The 27681-nt window shown below is 37.2% G+C and overlaps 1 protein-coding gene across 4 annotated transcripts; it reads left to right on the top strand.

Moving 5' to 3' along the window:
* The first annotated feature begins 519 nt into the window (after positions 1-519).
* Positions 520-23661, top strand: dennd1a (DENN/MADD domain containing 1A). 4 transcript variants are annotated; one of them, XM_065243934.1, is made up of 24 exons: positions 520-656; positions 1943-2007; positions 5759-5802; positions 8015-8064; positions 8154-8273; positions 8956-9025; positions 9125-9205; positions 9291-9344; positions 9574-9684; positions 10871-10971; positions 11062-11107; positions 11512-11613; positions 12512-12637; positions 13468-13569; positions 13807-13894; positions 13978-14018; positions 14102-14173; positions 14266-14322; positions 14396-14512; positions 14652-14759; positions 17519-17589; positions 18974-19102; positions 20366-20648; positions 20732-23661. In XM_065243934.1, the coding sequence occupies exons 1-24, from the start codon at positions 640-642 to the stop codon at positions 21701-21703; spliced, it is 3027 nt and encodes a 1008-aa protein (XP_065100006.1). In that variant the 5' UTR covers positions 520-639; the 3' UTR covers positions 21704-23661. The 4 variants fall into 4 exon arrangements, with proteins under 4 accessions (XP_065100006.1, XP_065100007.1, XP_065100008.1 ...); XM_065243935.1 differs by lacking the exon at positions 14652-14759; XM_065243936.1 differs by lacking the exon at positions 18974-19102.
* Positions 23662-27681: the final 4020 nt, after the last annotated feature.

Genomic DNA, 27681 nt, shown 5'->3' with positions numbered 1-27681 from the left:
ACTACATTATTACAGTAAGTTTTTAGGAATCAGTTTGATAATGAATGAATCAAAATAAATAAACACATCCAATAAATAAAGTTTTAGTGTACATTCACTTTAAAATATGTTTGGTGATTTTACCAGAACAATAGATGTGAGAAAACACAAATATTGTATAAAAAAAGACAGTACTTCCATAATCCTGCCGTTTAATTTATTTTACAGCATATGCATTTATATTTAGGCATTAGCAAAGGGCATTTCGTTCAAAATCTAGCACAGCATTCACAAACCCTGAATCAACCAAACAACAATACACCCATACTGACCATCTGTCCTACAGCTGTTACAGTTGTTGTTGAAATTCATTATCGCATTGCCCGAGCTCATACTCCACTCCCTTATGTGTCAGGCGCTTTCTACGGCACTAATATTTCTCAATATGGGAAATGTAGTTTACCGCTCCGTCACCTCACAGCCGCAGACGCGCTCATTCAACTACAACTCCCACAATCCCCAGCGGCGGCAGTACCGTGATCCGCGCGTGTAGACACACCATGGCGTTCCTGTGCAGTATGTGACGGGGAAATATAACAGAGACAACGCGTTGTTGTCATATTCTTGCAAGGGAAGGATTGGATTGACATAAAGCTGAAAATGGGCTCTCGGATCAAGTAAGCGCCAAAATCTTTACCCTCGTCCGCGTGACATAAAATACCGTTATAAATAAATGTTTTGACCTCCTAAAAGGCCCGTTTGGACTTGTTGCGACAGACAGAGACTGTTAACTGGACAATTGCTTGTTTATTTTGTCATTTGTATAGTTTATACAGTCATTAATTACATTTGTTTGTATCGTGTTGTCTGTTTTGGGCGGTAATATTATCCAGTAACTTACTGTCTTATCTAAGGCGTAGATCTATGCCATAACGTAAACAATGATCAAATGGACAGATTTCATGCCTTAAATGTATACATTATGTATTGTGATGACATGCAAATGAATGTCAATTTAAAAGAAAAAGAAACACGTAAGCTGTCTGTATAGAAGTATTGGAGGTACAGTGTTTACAATAATTCAATGCACTTTATTTATAAGACATGACAGAGGTCAGTCTATGCCTAGATGTGGTCACAAGTGTCTTTCTGGGTTTACAATCAAGCCATGATATGCCTGTTGTTTAGAAAACTGTGTGAAGGATAGAAACACTGAGGTATAAACATTCCTTCATTGCACCATGTTGAAACCTGTCAAAGATCAAGTCGGGACACCAGCCATAATCAACCATCAATATTTAGACTCTTTTACAGCAAACAATAACATTTTATTTGGTTTGTCAGTTCTAGGAATGAATGAAATCATTGGCATGTCAATATTATTGAATGTCAATATTGCCTGACGATATTATCCACTGATAATGGCTTATAAAATAATTATGGCATCAGCCAGACATGAAAATTTACACTGATATGATTTACTCATATAAAGATGTGTTAAAAAGGCACGTTAGCTCACAGGTTTGTTATAGGGATCATTTTTGGGACTTATATCGATATCAGCTATAGATTAATCTAAACACGGTCTGGGAAACTGCCCCTATAAGTCTGTAATTGATTAGATGTTAACATTTAATATATATTACAAAATATTTTTTTTAAAGAATGTTATAATTTAAAGGGTTAAATACGACATTGTGGTATTTTTGTTTAAGGTTATCAATCATACTGCCAAAATCTCATACCGGCCCATACCTAATGTCAATCTGAATTGCACCAAAATGTATCAAAGTATTAATCCTCCCACCCATAGTGGTTAGATTTTTTGTTTTGCTGTGAAGTTACTTGATAGCCCTCATAGCAACATTGAGGTTAGTGATGTTGAATTACACTCATCACCCGAAGTTCCCTTAAGTGTCCTATTTGATCCTTGACCCCTGACCCTATGCTATTTATATTTTAGGGAGAACCCTGGGTCAGCTTTCGAGGTGTACATGGAGGTGGGACATTCTGGGACGGCTGGCACTGGTGAGTTTACCGATTAGGGTTTCAGTAACGTACTGTAATAACACTCACCAACTCAGACACATTTCTGTGTAATCCACACCCAGTCACTGCCATAATCGGACATCTGATTACAGTGGCAATCTTAATTCCGTTTTTCTGAATTTTTAGGAAGGAAGTTTTCTTGCGTCATCTGAGTATATGTTGCAATTCTAGAGCTTTGATTTAGCAGTGATTTTAACTTGTAATGATTTAATAAAAGGTTAAGGTGAACTGTAAACCTGTATATTGCATAATGTTTTGGAATGTCTTGCGTAATTTCCTCTTATCTCTTCAAATTTGTCAGCATCAATTCTGTTACGGTCAATCTCTGTTAACATACCAAGGCTAGACACTGACTAATTCGGGCAACAGGAAATCATAATTGTCAGCTATATATGACACTTTTTACAGAAAATGTTATATTGTTATGGCCTGTAACAACTTGTGATTCATGAAAATGAGCACCAAATTTTAAATAATTAAGAATATAACCATTTGAAAAACTGAATAAAATATAGCTGCAGGCAGCGATTATGGAGTCAAGCCCAACAAGGGCACACATGGACAAAAAAGTGAGTTTGGGAACAGTTTAAAACAAAAGAAAAGCCTATTTAGCATTAACTAAATGGCAGTTTTGTTATGGAAGGAAAAATTGATGACGGGCTGTTGAATTATTCGAAAATAATGCACACCCGAGGTGGTAATGCTCATCATTTTCAAATTATTAAATGGACCAAAGTCAATAATTTCGCTTATACCATGGTACACCTTAAGACATTGTTCAGATGTTTTATTTTAGGACATTTGACAGTTTTTGTCCTTAAAATGCTATTGCGAGGAGGACTATTTTCTTAGAAATTTCCTGTTTCCATTACCCTTTAAATTGCGCAAATTGACATTGCGAAATAAAAATACAGACAATGGATAGTCAATTTTGCAAAGAAGTTTTTACGCTCTCATTCAAAAAAAGGTGTATTTTGCAAAACTGCAATGGAAACGTTTATTTGCATTTTCAGGTCACCTGATGCAAGTCACATAATTATTATTTAAAGATGAAGTGGTATGTACTAAAACCTCCCAAAAACACCTCAATACGTGTCTGCTCTCAAGTATAAGAGGATTTTGATGCCAATAATGTTTGGATAACACTCCTACATCTTTTTTAATTTATAGGAAAACACCACCGTTTTTCAGTATTTTACTATGTTCTTACCTCAACTTAGATGAATTAATACATACCTATCTTTTTTCAGTGCATGCACTGTTAATCTTTGTAGAGCGTCTCTTGAATGTGTTGGCATTTAGCCTAGCCCCATTCATTCCTATGGCTCCAAACAAAAGTTTATTTTTGTGCCACTTTACTTACTCGTGTAACTACTCGTGTAACAGTCTTCAAATAGGGAAAACATGGAAGTGTTTGGTGGCTTCTAAATTCATCCCTGTTTGGAGCCATAGGAATGAATGGTGCTAGGCTAAATGCAAAACACATTCACGAGGCGCTGTACAAAGATTAAATGTGCACGCATTGAAAAAAGATGGGTATGTTTTAATTTGTCTAAGTTGAGCTAAGAACATAGTAAAATATTGAAGAACGGTGGTGTTTTCCTTTAAAATGATGTACTATTACCTTCAAGAAAAAACTATACATTGCCGCTCCTAAATATAAGGGTCTTTCCTTGGCATTAATGGATTAGTCCATTTTCCTAAAAAAAATATAGATAATTTACTCACCACCATGTCATCCAAAATGTTGATGTCTTTCTTTGTTCAGTCGAGAAGAAATAATGCTTTTTTGAGGAAAACATTCCAGTATTTTTCTCATTTTAATGGACTTTAATGGACCCCAACACTTAACATTTTTAATGCAGTTTAAAATTACAGTTTCAAAGGACTCTAAACGATCCCAAACGAGGCATAAGTGTCTTATCTAGCGAAACGATTGTCATTTTTGGCAAGAAAAAAAAGCACTTTTAAAGCACAACTTCTCGTGTTCCTCTGGTCCTGTGACGGGCCAGCGCGACCCCACGTAATATGTCATCAAGTCAAGAGGTCACGGATGAGGTATGCGAAACTACGCCCCAGTGTTTACAAGTGTGGAGAAAGAGTACCGTTCCGACGTTGTTGTATGTCAAATGATAATACTTAATGTCTTTGTGTCAGTTTATTGTTTAAAATGGTCCGCAAATGTGCGTTTCATATATGTAACACTAACCTTTTCGACGTAAGTATACAATTACGTGAGGTCGCGCTGGCTTGTCACACAGCCGGAGGAAGAAGAGAAGTTGTGGTTTTAAAGTGCATATTTTTTATTTTTCTTGCCAAAAATGACAATCGTTTCCCTAGATAAGACCCTTATGTCTCGTTTGGGATCGTTTAGAGTCCTATGAAGCTGCAATTTTAAACTGCATTAAAACTGTTAAATATTGGGGTCCATTAAAGTCCATTAAAATGAGAAAAATCCTGGAATATTTTTCTCAAATAACATAATTTCTTCTCGACTGAACAAAGAAAGACATCAACATTTTGGATGACATGGTGGTGAGTAAATTATCTGGATTTTTTTAAGATAATGGACTAATCCTTTAATGTTTGGATAATACTCATACATCTGTTAAAAACAATGCCTGGTGCGGTGGATGTGATATTAGTAAACATACCAACATCAGTCGACATGATGTTTGAAATGACTTATCACGAGTTCAGTCGCATATCATCGATGAATGGAAATGCTGTCATTTCGCAATAGTCTTTTGTCAACGTTTAGAAAGTAACGCTAAAGTTTTGCGCAAATCTGCAATGGAAACGCAGCTAGTAAGAGAGAGATGGTGTAGTAATAAAATAAAACACAACATCCTAAGTTAGATTGTTAGATAAATGCTCATAAATGTTACTTGAATTTTGTGTAATGTAGTATGGTACTTGGTGAGGCTGTAGGTGAATTTGTTGCTGAGATCTCACCCCACGCAAAACGGGCACAGGGCGACTGTTGCTTAGTGACCATAAGGTTTGATGAGGGCAGCAAGAGCATCTTGGGTTTGATCTCTGGAGACAAAAACCTCCCATGTGCACACACTGCCACATATTCCCCTGAAAGCTGAGGAAGCCCTTACAAATCTAATAGGGTTTCCTGAGCGCAGACTTTGTCAGTTATCTGAAGCTTTAGTTTGTTCATTGAGCAAAACATGCAAATATGTTTTACATCCATTAGTGAAACTTGGGGATGATGTGAAATAGATTTGAAGAGTTTGGTTCCAAAATGCAATAAATCCATTTTGACTCATTTGGGTAAAAATGTGTTTTCTATACCAAGAAAGTGACAAGATGAAAAACAAATTTTTTCTGATTATTTTTTCCACAAAATGCAATAAATCCATGATAAGGTTTTTTCAAAATGCTTTAAATCTATTGAATCAATATATAAATGTGCATTCATCTTTGCCATGTTGTATTCATTTAGTTGACTAGTGGTATACACTGATTACAAAAATAAACATTAATGGCATTAATCAAAACACTTACTTTGTCATATTAACTGTAAAATTTTTTGGTCCTGATTTTCGTTGACTTTGAGTAAAATGATAAAGTTTTCATAAGATCCACTCGGGTCAATGTGTTAGCATGACAGAAGCTTGTTGACCCAAACCTTGCTTATGCACAGTAAAATTATTATTTATTTGTTGTTTGTTTGTCTGTATAATCTTAATAATATAAATCATTGGCTTGCTGTTTTCAGGACCAGAGGTGCGAAGAAGTTTCCCTGACACATACAACGAACAGGTTTGCTCTCTTTGTCATTTCCTCTGGGGATTTTGGGGTGGGGACCTCGTAATTGTTGTTCACCTCAGTGATAATGCAGTGAGCACCTGTTCTGACAGATGGTTTGTAAACCACTAGAGAAACTGAAAGTGTGTGAATGATGGTCTAAGTTACTGCATTGTACACACAAACACCCTGCATTATGTTTTTCCAAACTGATTTAAGTTGCTGACCCTTATGCTACCTTTTAAAGCAGATGCACGTGCCTGTTAGCTACACTCCACCTGTTTACAAACTCTTTTAACACCACACACACAGGTGCATCATCACTCCCGTCTACTGTGATTGTGGGGTTTAGTGGTCCCAGGGGGCGATCTGGGTGTCGGTACCCAGCGGTTAAGATGCGTAATCTGGGTTGTCTGTACTCTGTCATGCTATTGTTCCAGAGTTAATCCCCAACTCCTGACGCAGATGAGGGGAGGCAAACACACACCTCCCTGGGGTGGGTCCACATAAGGGCTCATATGTACACAGAAAGGTTTAGATATACTACAGTAGCCACACACACTAAAATGTCATGCAAGACAATGGGTCTCATTCATTAATACTTAAGCTTTTCGTATTTATACGCAAATTTAAACTTCTACAAAAACTTTTCGACTAATTCACAACACGTGCGTATGCACATGAATTTGTTCTTATACTTCTTCATAAATTTGCATAAATGCCCAAACCAGCTGAATATAGGGGGTTTCCGCAGCGCTTGTCCACAGAAAATTTTAGAACAGTTTGTCACTGAAGCAAAAGGGCTAGAAAAGAAATCCATGATCATTATTATTATCTGAAAAGTTTCGTTTTGCTTTGCATTTTCGATTTCGGAGGTTTTGCTGTTGGTGGAGGAAGCCAGATGTGCCTCTGTGTGTCCACCGGAGTAACACTTAGCCTATTGGTTAAAAAGAAGTATGCTATATGAAATGCGATAACAAAGACCTTTAATATGACTTTAACATAGTTATTTAACATAGTTTATTTTCACATTTAGCATCTGTATCTAAAATAAAACAGGAGGGCTAGATCAAGTGATTGATGTATCTCATTTTTACATTACCTTTACATTGGACATTAAGCAAACACTTTCAAAAAGATTTAAAATGTAACTGTGCATTCACACCAGACGCGCCAAAAACCCGCTATTCGCGCGTGGATGGACGATTTAACTTTTTGAGTTTACTCGCTTTATTCTCGTTTGAAAGCCGTGCGTGAAATTCTAGTTATTCGAGACATTCACACGGAAATTTGCGTCATGGAAGGGGCTTCTGCGACTTTGCTTGCTTCCTGTAATCAGAGCAAGCTCCTGATTGGTTAACGCGAATATCCGCCAAAGTTCAGATTTCATGAATCATATTTTTTAAGCATGAAGATTTGTCATTACGTGCATCTTCTTTATGTGTAGAAAAAATTATATAGCCCAGCCTTATATTTTATTTTAGCATACGTGATTATTGCGTACATATGGTATTAGTTGTTCTTGAATTTTTTCTTACATTTAGTACAATTTTGGTACGAAAGTTTTTGTTGAATCATGATTTGTTTGTGAAAACGTCCATACACACATTTTACCCAAATATTTGTGCGTAGGCAATTTGCAATATGCATGCATAGTGAATGAGACTCATTGTTTTAATTATCTGTGATGTACACTTGACAGATTTAAAGCAAGACATAATTTGGCCCTCTTCTGAGCATTTAAGATAATTTGTGGCATATTTCACATGCGGTATGGAATGGCAGGTGGACAGGGTCCGGGAAAAGATCACAGTGATTAGATAATAACAACATTACCCAACTTCCAACAATCCAAGAAGGGTTCTGGCTAGATAGGATACAGCTACAGCCAAATCTTGCAAGATGTTGGGTTTAGGGGAAGGAATAGGATATAAAACAGCAATTATGGCTAGAATGGATACAGCTACGGCCTTAATCCTGTAAAATGTTGGGTTTAGGGTTAGGTTTGCAGGATTTCACAAGATTTGGCTGTAGCTGGATCCCTTCTAGCCACAACCTTTCAGGAGGTTCTGTTTCACTCGGATACACGTCATTATGGGGAAAATAAGACAATATACTACTTCCGTTTCATGGTGTCTTTAATGGATAACATTTTCAGATTGCCCAGTTCATCTGTGCACAGTGAATCTATATCTATATGTATTATTGAAATTTTCTCTCTTTTTAGGAAACGCTACAGACTATCCCAAAGTTTTGTTTCCCCTTCAATGTGGACAGGTAGCGTACATAAACTTGAGATCATTTAAAGATTGTTACATAAACTTTAGATCATACATTGCAATCCTTACTCTGTCTTTGTCTATCAGTATGGTGGTTAATCAGGTGGGGCAAAACTTCACGTTCGTTTTAACCGATATCGAGAGCAAACAGAGATTCGGGTTCTGCAGGCTCTCGTCTGGAGCCCACAGCTGCCACTGCATCCTCAGGTACAATTATTACTACCGTATTTTCCGCACTATAAGGCGCACTTAAAACCCTTTAATTTTCTCAAAAAACGACAGTGCGCCTTATAATCCGGTGCGCCTTATATATGGATCAAGCCCTGCATTTTTATATATGAAAAAATGCAGCGCTTGCAGCATTACGGCTACCATAGTCAGTAAACACAGGTACTGTGCTTTCTCACAGACTGTTTCTTTTACTGCGTGTTTACTGAATTAGGGAAAAGTTCCCCTCCACGTTTTGAGCAAGGCTGTGAGATATTGTTAATATGCAAATTAACATTTAAACAACGTTACCATGGGAGTGGAAGGAGTTGTCAGAATGCTTAATAAAGTTTGACTTTATCTGACTGTTTAGTTGACATTACCTTTAGCACAGCTCCATCTAGTAGATGCATAACGCAAACCCAGTTAAACTTTGACTGCAGTATCTTCTATTCTATGCGCCTTATAATCCGGTGCGCCCTATATATGAAAACAGTTCTAAAATAGGTCATTAAATGAAGGTGCGCTTTATAATCCGGTGCGCCTTATAGTGCGGAAAATACGGTAGTACTTTTATTAGAGACAGCAGGTTAAAAGGCTCTCCTCGAAGCACATTCATAATGTGGACTTTTTTTAAAACCCATTTGACCTTTTTAACCCTACTAAATGTATCTTTCTTCAGCTATTTGCCCTGGTTTGAAGTGTTTTATAAACTTCTAAATATACTGGCGGACTACACAACCAAAGGACAGGTCAGTTGTGTATGCACACGTAAGCGATGTATTTGCTGTTATAGTAAAAATATGTGCATTTGGACATTTTAATGTAGTTTTTGTATTTCACAAACACAGGACAGTCAATGGAGAGAGTTGTTAGAATCTCTACATCGGTTAACCATCCCTGATCCTGGAGTGCCTGTACATTTGAGTGTGGTAATGCAATAGGTTTACATGCATGCTTTTATGTCAGATAAAATGTATTGCAGTTTAAAGTTAAACAGATTTCTCTTTTTTTTAGCATTTGTTTTTCACAGTGCCTGATCCTAGAGAGTTACCCAGTATTCCTGAAAGTGTAAGTCTGACCCTTTAACAGCTTTGATAATGTACAATCAACACAAAAGACACACAAATTCAACGTGTGTATTGGGCTGCCATAGTGTGAATGACCTCTTACTAAGAATTGTGATTAATTTTTTAATATCAAAATGTTCGTCTAGAGTTGTTGACAGAGAAACAGTTTGTGTTCCCACACAGTTCACAGATTATTACTTATTTGTTGTTGTTGGTTTGTTTTCTCGCAGAGAAATCTGACAGAGTATTTTGTAGCAGTGGACGTGAATAACATGCTGCATTTGTATGCTAGCATGCTGTACGAGAGACGAATCCTCATCAGCTGTAGCAAGCTGAGCACTGTAAGCAACATCTACATCCTTATACAGGGTTTATCCTGCATGGAGAATTTGGAACAATCGTTGCACTCTTTAGATTTGTAACCTTTGTAAATGTAGTTACACTGAGGGGCAACCTTCCGATCTCTCTGATGAAGCAAATACGGAAATGATTTAAACTGCAATTCATCGACTGGCCACTAGAGGCTCCAAAGGGGAGTAAATTCCCATAGACCTCCATGTTAAAATGGCCAACTTTACAGCAGACAATAATGTGTTTACAGCCTGATACAAAAAGTGTTTTTGGTTTATATAGCTAATTTTGCCCTTCATGACAACTGTTAGGGGGTGAATTTTTTGTAACTAATCCGTTTAAGTTATATGAAGCCTTCAAATTATGCATAATTAAGGGCGTGGCCACTTGAGTGACAGCTGAACTGTCACTGCTGTCACTAGAATCGAGCTAAGCTGGCATGGTTTCAGAAACCAGCCACCTCAGCTTCACCCATGTCCCGCCTCTTTACCCATTTTCGGTTATCCGCGAGTGATGCCCAGGGCCAATATGGCGATGGCAGGCACTGCCTACTTTAAGCTTCAAAAAAGCTCTTCATAAACATATCGGTGACAGATACCACGTCCAATTTTTTTCACAGTCTATGCTTTTCGCACTTCTACAGAAGCCCTAAATGGACAAACTGCGATATAAAGTGCGCTTTGTCAATGCGTTGTCTCAGACGATGACATGTTTGTCCTTTGGCGGCTACTGTAGCTTCACTATGCGTTTCGAAAGGGAGGGGTAAGCTGTGGACTGAGCCATTGGTTGCAATTCTCACCACTAGATGCCGCTAAAAATCTACACAATGTGTTTTAAGAGCTATATTTGGAGCTATATTAGTTCAACATCGCAGTCGTATTCGCTCTCTCACAGTATACACCGTAATGACTTGAAAACGATGATTAATTTAAACCGATTCATTTTAATTAACTATTTAGTCACCAAGTGAATCAATTAGAGTTCTTTGAATTGTGAAACGCACAACGTGGGATGGGAAAAAGCTTTTCTCCGCATTTAATACGACTTATTAGTGACACTATGAGGCAGGAAAAACCCTGCTATACTTTATAGTTACTGGCTCTAATAGTTTTGTGTATATTACGGTAATATTAATAAAGCCTCTTTTTCACTGTCTGTGTCTTCTGTATGTCACAGTTAACTGCATGTGTTCATGGAGCAGCGGCCATGTTGTATCCCATGTATTGGCAGCATGTTTACATTCCAGTGCTGCCCCAGCACTTATTAGATTACTGCTGGTATGTACACACACAATATTTGATAAACATACACATATGCACCTGCTACTGTTGGAGTAATGGCATTTCTTATAATTATTTGTTTGTTAGCGCTCCAATGCCGTACCTCATCGGAGTACATTCAAGCCTCATGGAGGTCAGTGTTGTGTTATCTCTGGGCTACAACTAATATAACTATATACATTAATTAGTAAATAATATAAAAACAAAGTTAATCATTTATAGATTTAAAGGTTTCATTTTTTTAATACCATATTTGCATATTTTGCAAATAAACTTTTATGTATTGAAAAGATTGGACTGTAAATGTAGGCTATACATTGTGCAAAACACACACAAATACATTTACAGTATAAATCGCAAATAGTTTTAATATTATGTTCAAACAAAACTTTTGCTGTGTTTATTATTGATTAGTCATTGCAGTAAAGTTTTGTACATTGATTATATTAAAGCAATGATATTTGATGTGAGTTGTATAATTCATCGGTTATTGAGACCAGCTGGTAAATAATAGCAGGTTTGTGTGTGTTGTAACAGAAGGTACGTGGTATGGCTTTAGATGATGTGGTACTTCTCAACGTGGACACAAACACTCTTGAAACACCATTTGATGACCTGCAAAACCTTCCTAATGATGTGGTGAGTACACAAACTCTGATATGTCTGTAGTTCATAATTGTCTGTAGTTTAAAATTCACCTAAAGGATTATTAGGAAGAGCTGTTCAATTTCTCATTAATGCGATGGTGTAATGGTGTGGGGGATGTTTTCTTGGCACACTTTAGGCCCCTTAGTTCCAATTGGGCATTGTTTAAATGCCACGGCCTACCTGAGCATTGTTTCTGACCATGTCCATCCCTTTATGACCACCATGTACCCATCCTCTGATGGATACTTCCGGCAGGATAATGCAGCATGTCACAAAGCTCGAATCATTTCAAATTGGTTTCTTGAACATGACAATGAGTTCACTGTACTAAAATGGCCCCCACAGTCACAAGATTTCAACTCAATAGAGCATCTTTGGGATGTGGTGGAATGGGAGCTTGGTGCCCTGGATGGGCATCCCACAAATCTCAATCAACTGCAAGATGCTGTCCAATCAATATGGGCCAACATTTCTAAAGAATGCTTTCAGCACCTTGTTGAATCAATGCCACGTAGAAATAAAGCAGTTCTGAAGAAATTGGGTCAAACACAGTATTAGTATGCTGTTCCTAATAATCCTTTAGGTGAGTGTATGTCTTGCAGTTAAAGGGACAGTTCACCTAAAAAATGTAATTACCACTAGGCCTTTTTTGGCTAAAAATCAGATGCACCATTTACTCCAATTATAAAGCTTGGAACAGCCAGGACATTTTCTAATATAACTGGATTGTGTTCGTATGAAAAAGACATCGAGGATGGCTTGAGGATGAGTAAATCGTTGGGGAAATTTAAATTTTTGGGTGAACTATCCCTTTAATATCAATTTCCAATGGTTTAAATTTTGTATATCTGATATGCAAATGTATTCACATTGTAATGGCTGTGTGTAGGTTTCATCTTTAAAGAGCCGTCTAAGGAAGGTCTCTTCAACGACAGGAGATGGGGTGGCCAGAGCGTTTCTGAAAGCGCAGGCAGCTTTGTTCGGCAGTTATAGGGACGCACTACATATAAAACTGGTAAGAGTGTTTTTAAACCAGGGGTCTCCAACCTTTTTGTGTTTTACTTTTTTGATATAGTCTACTCAAAACTTTCTTGTTTTACTTTTTGATGTGTTTTATCATTGTTTAAAATGTTAACATTGTTAAAGAAGCCAATCTAATATAAAAAAATGTAATAAATAAATATTAAAATTGAGGCTATTAGTTAGTAGAATGTGCTTTGGCGGGCAACTCACAGACTTGTGGCACCATGTTGGAGACCACTGGTTAAAACTATCTATATGTTATGCTTGTCTCAGCGATTATGAATGTTAGCACTGATTCACAGGGTAGGAGCTGTTAGTGATGTGTGGGTCTGGGGTCATTTTGCCACCAAAATTTGAGAGTGTGCCACTAAATTTTACATCCAGTCGCACATGTGCGACCAGTAAATTTGACCTTTTTTTGTGATGTGACACTGAATTTGAAACAGCACATTGTACATTCTGCATCTATCATGAAAGTATTTATTAGTAATATAGTGGAAATTTGTAGAAATGTCATTATTTGATAAGCATGTTGATTTACAGTGTGTGCCCCTAAATTTTTTGGTTGCGCCCCTAAAATAAAAAAGTTAGTCTGGAGCCCTGAGAAATATTTTATTTATGCTATATATAGGGAATTGCACGCAACACACATGTTTTTTTAATGATCCACACCACAAATAAAGTGACAACTTCTTTATACGCCCCAACCCGACCCGCGCATCACTAGTAGCTAAGTGACAGCGCCCCATAGTGGACAGTTTGACGTTTTCTCAGTGCGATTGTGTAAATGTATGCATGTAATCTTGTTGTTTGTATGCTCAGGAGGAGCCGATAACCTTCTGTGAGGAGACATTTGTCACACACAGATCAAGCACAATGAGACAGTTTTTGCAAAACGCTATCCAGCTACAGTTCTTCAAACAGGTACTATACACACATCCATAAAGACATGCAGGAAAGCTTTTTCTAACAAAGTTTTACAGAATCAGTTTATTAAAAATGTATCTTAATATTTCACTATGAAAATCTAGCGGTCTGGTAGCTCTAGTAGCTTAAACCATTAGTTTTAGTTCACCAACTATTGGGAGTCTATATTGACTGCCATTGTATTGATCAGCACACATACAGATCAGTGCTAAGTGTGTGTGAATGTGTTTGCAGTTTATAGATGGCCGTCTGGAGTTGTTGAACTCTGGTGAAGGGTTCAGTGATCAGTTTGAGGAGGAAATCAATATGGGAGAATATGCAGGTAGAAATATGTTGTTGTTTACTGTATAGCTGTTTTTACATTCCCTTTTTGTCTTGTTCATTGGTTTAAAATGTCTGTTACAGGAAGTGATAAGACATATCACCAGTGGCTGTTCACAGTAAAGGTGAATTGGTTTTGTACATTTTTTCTTAAATTTTGAGATAAAATAGTTTTCTTCACTGGACCGTATAAACGTTTCTCTTCCAGAAAGGCAGCGGGGCCATATTAAACACGGTGAAGACAAAGGCAAACCCTGCCATGAAGACAGTTTACAAATTTGTACGTGTAGTCGTGCATAAACATTCATTCAACATATTGGATTGTATGTAGATGATGGTGCCATGTAAATTGATCTTGCGTGTTTTCTATAGGCCAAAGATCATGCCAAGATGGGCATCAAAGAAGTCAAAAGTCGACTTAAACAAAAGGTACTTTATACACCAATGCGTCTTTGTATAGATACACGTGCATGGTTTCTCATTCACACTATTTCACTAACAGGAGCTTGCAGAGAATGGCTTTTCAGATGAACCCGGCTCCGCCCACTTACCCACCACGAACAGCAAGGACTCCCTCACCTGGGACCAGAGACGTCCAATCACAGTTCACTTTGGACAGGTGGGCATGGCAGTCTAATAACCGTTCTTGTGATTGCCATTTCAGTCACATTCGCATTGTGTGCGAGAGAGTGTTGTGTCCCATCAAACCATGTGTTTACAGATAAAAGTGTGTGTGTGTGTGTGTGTTTGGAGTGTAGAATCAACCTCATGAGAACCTTGAACGAGAACCCTCCACATTGCCTCCTCGGCCACAACGGCCACCTCCCCCCCGCCCCATCAAACTCCAGCGTAGCACACTACGACCAGTGAGTACATGAGACTCGTCCCTGACCTCTGACCTTTCACCCTGGGCTCAGATATTCCTCTTTACCCTGGCTGCTGCACATCTGTGTGTGTGTGTGTGTGTGTGAGGATACTAGAATGGTGTTTAACAGTATGTTTTTTTCTGATTCTAAGGTAACAACGTTGTGCTGTAATAGAGACCATTAACTAGATCTCTGATGTTTAGGACGATCTAAAGGTGTTAACGTCTGTGAAATCCAGGCTAAAGTTTCATAATTTAAATTAGGGATGCTTAACGATTAATCGCGATTAATCGTTAGCAGAATAAAAGTTTTTGTTTACATCATATATGTGTGTGAACTGTGTATAATAACTTTGTATAAATAAATGTACACACATGCATGTATGTGTTTTAGAAATGTTTACATGTGTATATACATTTGTATATTTATGTATAATTTATATTATATATAAATATAAATACTTAATATATAAATTTTTTTTCTTAAAAAATATACATGAATGTGTCCATATTTATATATATATACATATTTATTATACACAGTTTACACACATATGTGATGTAAACAAAAACTTTTATGCTGCTAACGATTAATCGCGATTAATTGTTTAGCATCCCTAATTTAAATATAAGACTCAGAGCATCAAGGTTTGATTTCACTCATTCATTTTAATCTTTTACATGACGTTACTTAGTTAATATTAAAGATATCAAGGTTATATTTTTCACAGCATGTAGGAAGTCACAAATAATGACTTTAGCTGTTTTTTCACAGACTGGGTCACTTATTATAACACACATTGTAAAGCATGCTAACAGGTTTGGGTGATTCTCACGAAATCCAGACTTAGAAGGTGTCCAGCATCAGATTGTTTAAAAAGCCCTTGAAGCCCAATTTTTTTTGCACATATAAGATTAAGGCCTGAACTTACTATAACCATTATTTTTAGATGATTTAAAACATATTTCTTATAGAATTATTTACATTTTTTAAATTATCATTATAAAAAATTATCATTACCGCAACATGATATTACATTAAATATATGCATTTACAAACTAATGTTTCGGTAATGAGAACTAAAAAGTTGTGTAGGTACTATGACAAACAAAACTCAACTTTTATCTGGAGAAAAAATAAGAACTGCTTACCTGGTAGCCATCATGGGTGTCACAGTCAATTATGTCCCTTCCAACTATTTTTTTTTTAAATGTTAGTTCCTTGAGGGCTTAAACAATGATTGAAAATTGTTGCGGAGGATGAGAAAATTGGTCTTGGACACATTTACATTCCTTATTATTGTCTCTACATTTACCAATGATCACCAAATACCACATGTTTCTTTACTGTAAATGTTTATAGTATAACATGCACTGAAGCTTTTTATTTTTTAGATTTTTTAATTATAAATATTTCCATGTCAAAGAACCCAAATCCAGTCATGCATACGTTGCGGTAATGAAAAATTTCCCCTTAAATGTGGAAAAAAAAACAAAATTGGTTTGTCATTTGAAATCATGTGCAAAATAGTAGATGAAGAGATGTTTGTAACTATATGCTTCTTATTTTGTTGCATTTACTTGTATTAACATATCAAAATGTTTCATGACACCTCATAAGTCTAATTTGGCGAGAATCACCCGTTTGTGCTCTGACTTTGCATTCTGGTTTACAGTTCACCTCATCTTGACCACTAACCTCTGACCTCTGTTGTCTAAGGCTGGATTTACACTGCAAATCTTGATGCCCAATTCCGATTTAATGCCTGTCTCCGATTTTTTTTTTTGACGACCCACTTACATTATCTTTTAAAAGTGACTTTTATCCGATGTCTGCATTTACTCTAAACACTTGGCAAATTAAGTCAAGGTAGACATACTAACCCTGAACAGCTTAACTCTTTTCCCACCATTGACAAGTTTTCTCCTCAATTAAGAGAAAACATTTGCATAAAAAAGTGTTCTTGATGAATTTTTTATGTTAATCTGCAATACTGCGATTATCTAATAAATGGCGCACTAATTAAAAAACTGAAGCCAAAATGTTATTTACTAATTTTAAACTCTGTGTATTTTTTGATTATCGTTCTGAATCTGATCTCTTAACAAAATTCCTTCACCAAAATGCAATTATTTTAGCTTTTTGCTAAAAAATAGATATTTTTTAAAGAAAAATAGCCATATTTAAAATTAATATAGATAGGATGAAACATTTTTTTCCCCGTTTTGTTTGTTTGTTTATTGTTTGTTTGAAAGCAGAGGGTCTTTTCTTTCATTTAATATATTTTTATGTTTATATATTTTTAGAAGAAAATTTTCCTGGAAGCCATTTTGTGAAACTTTTGTGAAAATCACAAAAATTGTCTATACAAGATTATAGAGGTTTATTTCTGTAACAAGACACAACTTCAACATTACAGTGGAGCCTTCATCCTCCATAGCGTTGGTAAGAAGAGTCATGTGATAGCGGGTGGTGTCCACCTCTGAGACGCATGACACGCATTGACAATTGGTTTACATTGCGATCTGGTAATATCTGAATCTAATTTATCTACATTTGTGGGTCATATCCGATCTGTTTTACATGAGGAAAAAAATCGGAATTGAGTCACTTCAAACATGCAATGGAAATGCAGCCTATTAGAAACATTTGACCTAGGAATCACTACACTGACCTCTGGATGGATTTTGAAACCCAAAACACAAAGGAGTATAAAAAATTGAACGTTATTTCAACCTTGCATCTGTGTGTGCTTGCAGGCCAGACCACCTCGACCTCTGGTGCCAAAGAGGCCACGCAGTAACATTGGGATAGAGGGAAGCCCTGAACAGTAAGATTTAAAACGAAACCTCTCTCATATGCACGCTGTGTTTACACCTGGTATTGAGATTAATTTCAAGTTATCGTATGACACGTTCAGTAGGGGTGCGTAATGATCACAAGCATGTATCCCGCTATATGCACATCGCAATAAAATAAGCAATTTAATTTGAATACTTTAAAAAGTAATGGTCAAAGTTTTAGGTTGATGCGAATAATATAGTACCTGGCACACGGATGTCAGTTGGGATATGCGTGCATGACAGAGGTGATATTTATTTTCATTTGTTTACATTGTTAAAATGTCTGATTTGTTTTATGAAACAGTAAAACATCGTCACTGTGATTTTTTTTCTGAAATATGAAACGATATAATTAAAAAATACATGTATTTTAGTACATTTAAAATAGATTTTAGAAAAAGAAATATCTATTGCATTTCGAACAGCGCCTTTTATTTAGCATGCTATCACATATTGCACTTTTCTTCAATATCAGCACTAGTATTCACTGCTAAAACAGGAGAAAATGGGTCTAATACGGTTCTCCCATATAGCTTAGTGGTTAGCATTGCGTTAGTTGCCCAAAAGGGCATGGGTTCGAAACCCAGGTAACACATATTGAAACATATTTCTGCTTGTGATGGTTATAACAAAGATGGTCCAAGTTGAGGAGTGATTTAACTTAAACCGCTACAAAAGTCGCTGTCTTTTTTCCTGCATCACCGCTGGTCTTTTCAAAACATACACAACAATCTTCTTCTTCTTCGTTTGTGGGTTTATTGGGCAAACTGCTTCTTCTTTGGCTGATCCACTGCTAATGTGGGTTACACATGTGGATACTGTCTACTAGTGGTCTGCATGTGTAATTGCACATCAACACGGAAGATGACACAGAAGTACATATTAAAAACATTGCGTAGCCTACAGCGGCGAGGCTATGCCGTAGGACCTACGCACAGCTATAATGAGCCCTTTAATTCTTTTAAAACCACAGATCTTGCTGTTAAAATCTGTTCACGAGTGACTCATTTAAGACGCATGTTACTAACAGGTATAATGGGATCTGTCTCACATGAACACTGCTGATCAGGTCACAAAACTGATCTGAATACCATGTGTAAACTGAGTCACCAGTGCAGTTTTATATCAATTAAATACAAATCACAGCAATAATATTGTGGTCCCTGTTATTTTATTGCATGTCTCACCTTTTCTTCCTTTCTTCCCTTCATTCTCTCTTTCTCTCTTTCACTGGGATGTGGTCATTTTTGTTATATGTTTGTGTGTGTGTGTGTGTGTGTGTGATATACCTGGTACCTGGTGCTCTTTATCCGAATTTGGGTTTGTTATTTTGGTTTCTGCTGTGCACCTGTGTGCGTGTTGACGCTGTAGTTACGTGCGCCAAACCCGTCACTATACAGTGTTTCTGTGCGAGGACTCTTCAGGCGACGAGCTGTCTCAGGATGATGACGCCATCGCAGCTTTTCCTGAACAATTCATGCTCTCTGCACCTTTTGAATGGTCTCTGTTTCACTGGTTTTCTACCTTACTTTTACACACACTATTGTTTAAGCGCCCAAATACATTTAACTCTTGTCCCGCCAAAAAAACCCACTTTTCTGCCAATGACAAGTTTTTACGGCAATCAGTATTTCCGCTGTTATCCACTAGGTGGTGCTCTTATTCAGCTTATAAAACACTGAAGCATCCACTGATGCAAAAACTGTAAAACTTTGTCTATGTTTTGATCATTGTTCTGAATCTGATCTCTAACTTCAGAAAAATGCCATTTTCAGCTTTATGCTCAAAATTTGGTAGGCTTAAAGAAACCTTTCCATATTTGAGAGGTGATAAAAAGAGAACAAATGAAGATCTTTTGTTTTATTTAATATATTGTATGTTTATATATTTAAAGAAGAAAATTTTGGAAGGCATCTTACTTTTCTGAAAATCATAAAAAATGCTGCCGTTGGCTGGCAACTTTTTTTTTAAATGCTGGCCGGGAAAGGGTTAAAGACCATTGTACGCTATGATATTCGTGGCCTGACAGATATCTCTTTAACTCTTTCCCCGCCAGCATTTTTTTTTAAAAAAGTTGCCCGCCAGCGTTTTTCATGATTTTCACAAAAGTTTAATGCCTTCCAGAAAATGTTCTTTTTTAAATATATAAACAAACAATATATCAGATGAAAGAACAGACCCTCTGCTTTCAAAAAAAAAAAAAAAAACGTTTCATCCCACCTTCATTAGTTCTCTTGTAATCACCACTCAAACATGGGTAGGTTTCTTCAAAAACACCCAATTTTGAGCAAAAAGCTGAGATAATTAAATTTTTGCGAAGGACTTTTGATAGAGATCCCATTCAGAGCGATCTTTAACACATACACAAGTTCTTTCTCTTTCACGTGAGGCGCTACTTCCGGGTTGTATAAGTTGCGGTGGATAATAGCGGTATTGCGGAAAGACGGAAAATCTTGTCATTGGCGGGGAAGCGTTTTCTCTTAATTGACGAGATATCTCGTCAATGGCGGTGAAAGAGTTAACAATGGCTAAAATTTGCATGGTTTTGTTAAATTCGTAAACTGATGTATAAACCTAAGTGTAATGGCTTATCAATGCCCAAGTCCTTTTCATCATTGTTAATCATAGTCGCTAATTGCGACTTCATCTAAGTCGAAAATTTGATTGTATTTTTGTACTTGTTTGTGTCGTGTGTTTGTGTGTATTTGTGGTGTGGTTGTCATGTGTATACCTGTTGTGCGTAAATGTGTGGATGACTCTCAGGCCCCAGCCATATAGGTCTCTTAAAGAAGCAGAGCTTGTGGAAGAAGGAGAGGAGATTGGCGAGCGCTTCCAAGGTAACACAGCTCCGTCCAGCCCTGTCCTAGACAAATTCTCAGACCTGAGCATATTGGAGGATGCCTTCTGTAGCCAACAGGGAAAGACAAAGTGTCTGGACACCACAGATATCGCAAAAACCTCTCACAGCATGCACAGTACACTCTGTGCAGCACGGAGTTTGGAAGATCTCCGAGTAGACCCACAACATGCCAACTTCAACTACCAGGTACGACAACACTGGCACTATTCGAGGTGTGCATGTGTTCACGATATGTATCTTAAGTTTCGTTCTGGTTGTATGTTCTGCAGCGGATAGATGTAAGTTCGGAAAAGCGCACAAGGACTCTCCCCGGTCTGAAAACCTCCAATCCCTACAACAAATTTTGGAGCCAACAGGGGGAACCTTCTACGTTGCTTGTCCGAGAGTCCCCATCCTGGGAGAGACCTCTATCCGTACCACCTTTGGAAACGACCGAGCCACGTCCACCCAGCAGAGAGAGCTGTAATCCCACCACAGAAAAGGTGGAAGGGGCAAGCATCACCATTCCTCGCCCTCAAGGTCGCAAAACACCTGAACCAGGTGCAGTTTTGGCACCAGCTGTCACCCTGCTGCGCAGCGGTAAGCAGGCCGGTGAGAAAGAAGGAGGAGTGACCGCTGGAGGGCAGGAGTTTCGTCAGGCATTAAACATGTCTCCCCACTTACAGGGGGACTTGTTGAAGTCCACTGAGCCAAATGAGGGGCAAGGACTTGACTTGCTCAGCCTGTTGGACCCTCTTCGTGGAGCAACAGAAAATGAGACCGCTCCTTCCACCTCTAAACCTCCCGTACCTCCTCGTCCTCCTCCCCCGAACCTTCCCCCCTTCCCTCCTCAAGCGTCCCTAAACCCTTTTACCCCACAGCCCCAATACCCTCCTCAAAGGCACTACAGCCCTGTTGTCCCGGGCAACCCTTTCGCTCCCGCCTACATGACTTCCCCTGGTGCCACTTATTTCACCTCCCCTCCCCGGCCCCTTTCAGTATTCGGACAGGCATCTGCAATGGGCGTGGCTCAGGCAGGAGGAGCATGGCCAGTGGGGCGTGTCCCTCCGTCCTCTAGTAGTAGTGGCTCGCTCTCAAGCCTTTTAGACTCGCCTGCTCCTCCCACTGTGGCCCAGCCCAGTGATGCTCCACGTGACCCATTCAGTGACCTCCTTACCATGGCAACAACACCAACTGTAACAGCCACACCTCCCAAAAAGAAGGTAGAGGACTTGAGGAGTAGATGGGAGACTTTTGACTGAACTGCCGCTAGAGATCAGTGAGGGACTGCAAATGGACAAAAAATAGTGGCCTGAAAGCAACGTTGGTCGTTTTTCCCACAGTGTGTTGTGCTTTTCTTGCGCCTAGCTCGCACACTTAGCCTTATGCGCATTGATGCTAACAACGTTTTTCCCGTAGCAACACTATGAACCACGGTGCTCTAGTAGCACGCAAGTTTAACACTGAAAATCCCGTAGATACCAAGATAGCACTGTACTCTTTGTGGCTAGCAGTGTAGTTCCCATAGAGATACAATACTACATGTACCGTACACTAATGACCCACTTTTTAGTAACCATAGCGATTAGACCGTCGTTATTGCTGTTATTGTGGTAACTTTACATCCCCTGACCAATCAGGCATCCACATTTTTGTACAAACGTAACCATGCTGTTATTATACTAACACTTGGCATGCTACCTGCTACATGGAGAGTGCATACTATGTTCTGCCCTCTACACTGCACGTACCATACTACATTCTCCATAGTGACACAATGGTAACTGCTGCATACTTCATATTTTGCACTACGTTAAATACAGCTTAAAACGGTTTGTACTGCACACTGTAGTACATGCTATATACTGCTCAATATGTAGATCGTAGTGTGTGATCGGGTTTGAGAAAACAACCCTACTGCCCCCCAGAGGTTTGACGTAGGAAGTTTTACGTCATATAAGTGCTGCATGCATTTCATTCATTAGTTCTTAACAGAACATTTTGTTATCTTTAGATTTATTCCCAATGAAAGCCCTCTCTGGTACCGCTTATCTGCGTGTCGGTCTCAAAGTATTAAAGTGTGTCTGCTGGAACTGGGCTCTGTTGAGTTTCATAATAGTTTAGATATTGACTGTCCACTTACTTTGATGTTAAAGTTTCAAATCACACGTCTCTTTTTATGCTGAACGTCACATGATAGACTTATAGCTTTCATAAAGCGACCAATCAGCACGGCCTTCTTTTTTAGCTTCACCTTCTTTCATCCAGTGATCTGCTACTGCCATGCACACGGCATTATGGGTATTTATTCTATTGGAGCTGTGTTTGTGCTTTTTAAACAAGTATAATGCTATACAGTGTGGTAAAACGAAATCCAACTCCTGTTTTTATGGCACTAAAGAAGCGGAAAGCTTTATTTCTTGATCTTTGTGTTATATCTTTTCTGCTTTTTCCTTTGCTGTACTCGAGACTTGCAAGTAGGAGAACACTGTTTGTGCAAATGAAAAAATGTTGAAGTGTGCATACAACCAAACGCTCGGATCCAAACGAAACACATGTATTTGTCAATGTCAGGGAGCATCAGGGAGTGAATTGGTGTTTCTTCTCTGGTTTTATTGTTGTATTTAAATATATAAAAATAATATTTGTGTTATTAAAGTGTTCTTGAACTTGAAATGCATTTACCCTATAGATTTAGCAAATCACGTTTTATTTTTGTTTAGGTCACATTCAACTTTGGCCTTGTGTGCGTGGAAGTTTTCGTTTAAATGACATTTCATGTTTTGATCTTTAAAAAAGAGTTTCACTTGGAATGTTGGATCGAGAGATTAAGACGACAACAGACGCAGCTGGTAAATCAAAAATGTTAGTGGAGATAGTAGATAAAAGAAAATGTTATGAAAGTCACTGGTTAGTATACACTGAGTGGTACTGCTCTGGATTGCCATGAGCTTCTGGTATTAATAGTTGGATAAAGTGCAGATTATTATATCAGATTAGCTTTACAATAGTTCCTCTGATTCTGAAAGTTGGAGGCCAAAACCTAACGTTAAAATTATTTTGGACCTTAAAAAATGCATATGTGCAATGCTTACACTTCACACAGTTTACATCTACCTTAAAGGGACACTCCACTTTTTTTGAAAATATGGTCATTTTCCAGCTCCCCTAGACTTATTTGAGTTTTTACCATTTTGGAATCCATTCAGCCAATCTCCGGGTCTGGCGGTACCAATTTTAGCATAGCTTAGCATAATTCATTGAATCTGATTAGACCATTAGCATCGCGCTAAAAAAATAACCAAAGAGTTTTGATATTTTTTCTATTTTAAACTTGACTCTTCTGTAGTAACATTGTGTACTAAGACGGACGGAAAATGAAAAGTAATTAAAGATTAATTAAAGATTTTTTAGGCGATAGGGGATATGGCTAGGAACTATACTCTCATTCTGGAGTAATAATCAAGGCCTGCAGGAGGCGCGATGATATTACGCAACAGCCGAAAATACTCCCTTTGGTTACTTTCAATAGCAGGGGACTATTTTCGGGCAGTGCGTAATATCACTACGCCTGCTTCAGCCATGTTACGGCAGCAAAGTCCTTGATTATTACGCCAGAAAATCCCAACTTTTAATTTTCTATCGGTCTTAGTACACGATGTAACTACAGAAGAGTCAAGTTTTAAGTAGGAAATATATAGAAACTCTTTGGTTATTTTTGAGTGCAATGCTAATGGTCTAATCAGATTCAATGGATTGTGCTAAGCTATGCTAAAAGTTGTACCGCCAGACCTTGAAATCATCTGAATGGATTCCAAATCGGTAAATATCAAATGTTTAACTCCAGGGGAGCTGGAAAATTAGCATTTTTCAAAAAAGTGGAGTGTCCCTTTAAATGGATAGTTCCCCTAAAATATAAAAATTCTGTAATCATTTACTTACTCTCATGTTGTTACAAACCTGTATTCATTTCTTTGTTGTTCAGATGAACACGAAGGAGGATATTTTGAGGAATGTTTGTAACCAAACCGATCGATCATGAGCCCCATTCACTTCAATAGTAGGAATAAAGAATACTATGGAATTGAATGGGGCTCTTGAAAGGTTTGAGAATAAAAAAAACAATGTATATAGGTTTGTAACAACATGAGAGTAAGTAAATGACACAATTTTCATATTTGGGTGAACTATCCATTTAAAATTGTTAGAGATTTTTTCTAATGCTTTCTAATCCCCAAAATCTAGAGTTTTAAAAAATGTATTTATTGCCTTGTACAATATGAGCCTGACCCATAGAGCCACAATGTTATCGACTGTGAACAGAGTGAAACCTCAGCCTCGTATGTTGCTTCGTGGCTCAAAATGCCTAAAATTTGAAAGGAACTTCAAAATGCTTCACATCCCTTGAAACAATAAAAGCTATTTTTTTATTTGGTTTCAGGACAATGCCACATCAGTAAAAGGCAGTGCTCTTGAATTACCTATCAGAAAAAGTTAAAAACCAATTTTGTGTATAAATTTACCCTTATAAGTTTTTGGATTCTGCACATACATTATTTTCAGTATTAATTGTTGGATAAACTGGTGATGGGGTGACATTTTTATGCCAACAATATAATCTGCAAATACATTAAAGTGTCTTATTTTTAGTGTTAAAAGCTGCTCTTGGTTGAAGTTTATTTCGATAACAGCAGTTAACAAAAGCACTGAATGTGGCCTTGTATTAAGATGTTGGAAAAAGTGTCAAACTATACAGATGTGAGGTCAGGGTAAAGGTTTTCGTTTATTGTTCCTTATATCAAATGTAATGAACATCTCTTGACAGCATCATTTGTTTAGCAGGACTGAGACAGTGGGGTGTAAACCATGATGGCTCCCAGCATAGCCAACATTTCAAAACATGAATTCTGATGTATAACATATCACTTCTCTTGGAATGTTTCCTAATGTGAACTTGTATCCCGTTATTTTTTATCATCGTGCACTTTTTTATTTTATTTGGATGTTTGATTTTGTGTATGTCATAATTAAAGAGCACACAGTATATTCCTGTGAAAGAGGCAAGTTTGAAATTTATTTGCCCCTTTTTCTTCTTTTAACCCATTTTCATTCCACACTGTAAAATAAAGATTTGTTTGTTCAACTTAAAAAGTAAGTGACCTTGGTTGCCCTAAATTTTTACATTTTAATTGTTAATTCACTTAAAAATATTAGAAAAAATTGTGTAAAATATGTTGTGTCAACTAATATTTTCAAGTTGAATTAACTTACTTTTTTAAGTGGAACCAACTTTTTTACAGTGCATGTATTTTTGTGTAGACTTACATTTAGTAATTTAGCAGGTAAATTTATCCAGAAGGATGCAGATCACAAGCACATCATACAAGGCAAGTATACTCACAGAACTGCAGTGCCAAGTTTAAAGGGGACATATCATGAAAATCAGATTTTTTTCAATGTTTAAGTGCTATAATTGGGTCCCCAGTGCTTCTATCAACCTAGAAAATGTGAATAAGAACAACCCTGTAACTTAGTTTTTGGTAAATCATTTTTTGCAAACATGTGAAAAAATAGTTACTTGAAATTTGTCTCCCCTTGTGATGTCAGAAGGGGATTATACCGCCCCTTAATCTGCTAATCCAACCACGGCAATGCCATTTAGTGCAGAGATCAGCTCATTTGCATTATAAAGTAAACCTACTAGGTGGTAAATTTAACATGTTATAATAAATTATTTATATGATATTTTGAGCTAGACCTTCATATACGTACTCCTGGAAACCAAAGATGTATTTGACATCTTATAAAAGTCTTGTTGAAATGTTCCCTTTAAAGAATAAGCAGTAGAGATATACCTTGTCAGTTTGTAATGATCTTGGCATCACTTCATTATATTACATTGTACATTATGTATTATTTAAACTAACCATCTTTATTTGAACTAATCACCAGTAGCTTTGGCTTACATCACCTTTATTCATTTATTAATTCATTTTCACCCAGTCAGACACATCAGAAACTTTTATTAAACAATTTGTGCACATTTACACGTCCAAAAATATACAGACAAAATGATGTTTCGACAGTGTTTAAACAAAACTTTTAGAAAAATTAGCTTCCTATGTGTTTTTGAGTGTCGTGACTTGCTTTAAAGTGAAAAATACAGGACGCACAAAATAACAAACTAATTACTTTCATAGTTTACAACATTCATGAACATACAAGCTTACATACAAGTTCAACTAAATGAAACTTCAAAGACTTTTTACAGAATTCATACTACATTCACTAAATCTGCAGATCACCTGGACCTCAGCAATGATTCATTTTTATCATCTCTTTATTTTTATACACCGGTATTTTCCCTGTTGGCAGACTGATATTTCAGTGGGCATGGTGTTGTAAGTTTATAACAACTGTTTTATTTGCATCTTTAGTAGTCTCACATGTGTATAAATATAAATACATTTTTTTTAAAGGTAGGGTTTTGTGCGGTGATTGTCAACAGTATTTTCTTCACAGCTTTTCACAATATCAGACTCAAACGTACATGGCAATTACTGTGGACAAGTAAAAGTTATATTCCTGTTTTGCTCAAATTGGTAACGAAAATTAAACGGGACCTCTAGCTGCAAATAGTCAGATTTCTATAGGCTCCCAATCTCCCACTTCATTTTTTCTCATATAGCCATTAACGCTTTTTTAAACGTTTTTGAAATAAAAAGTGTATCTACATGTTCAGTTCTCTTATCTGTTTTAAATGATAATAATATTCACATGACCTTAACGGATATAAATGCATAGCCCTCGAGTGATTATCAGATCCAACAGTGAAGGGGGACCTAACACCAAAATCTTTTAGATATTATACCTCCTACACTCAAATATATAAACAACTTGATATTAGCACCTGGTATGATATGTTTTATTCAGTGTATAACTCTCTATGGTTTAGCAGTTTGCATATTTTGTCCTCTAAAACCTTTTGTTATGTTACAGCCTGATCTCATGGGAATTCATACGTATTAAGTTGGCAAATTCATATGAATTCATACAAAGTGAATCGTACAAAAACACACGTTTCATGGGGGCAAAAGGAAATCTTATGAAAATGTAGAAATTGGTCATATACTGCAAAAAAAGGACTTTCTTACGTCTTGTTTTCAGTACAAATATCTAAAAATTCTTAAGTCAAGCTGTATTTTCTTGATTAGCAAAATGACCCAAGAAAATAAGTCTA

The sequence above is a fragment of the Paramisgurnus dabryanus genome, chromosome 18 (genome assembly GCF_030506205.2).
Source record: "Paramisgurnus dabryanus chromosome 18, PD_genome_1.1, whole genome shotgun sequence".
Lineage (NCBI taxonomy): Eukaryota > Metazoa > Chordata > Actinopteri > Cypriniformes > Cobitidae > Paramisgurnus > Paramisgurnus dabryanus.
This window is presented reverse-complemented; position numbering and strand designations above follow the sequence as displayed.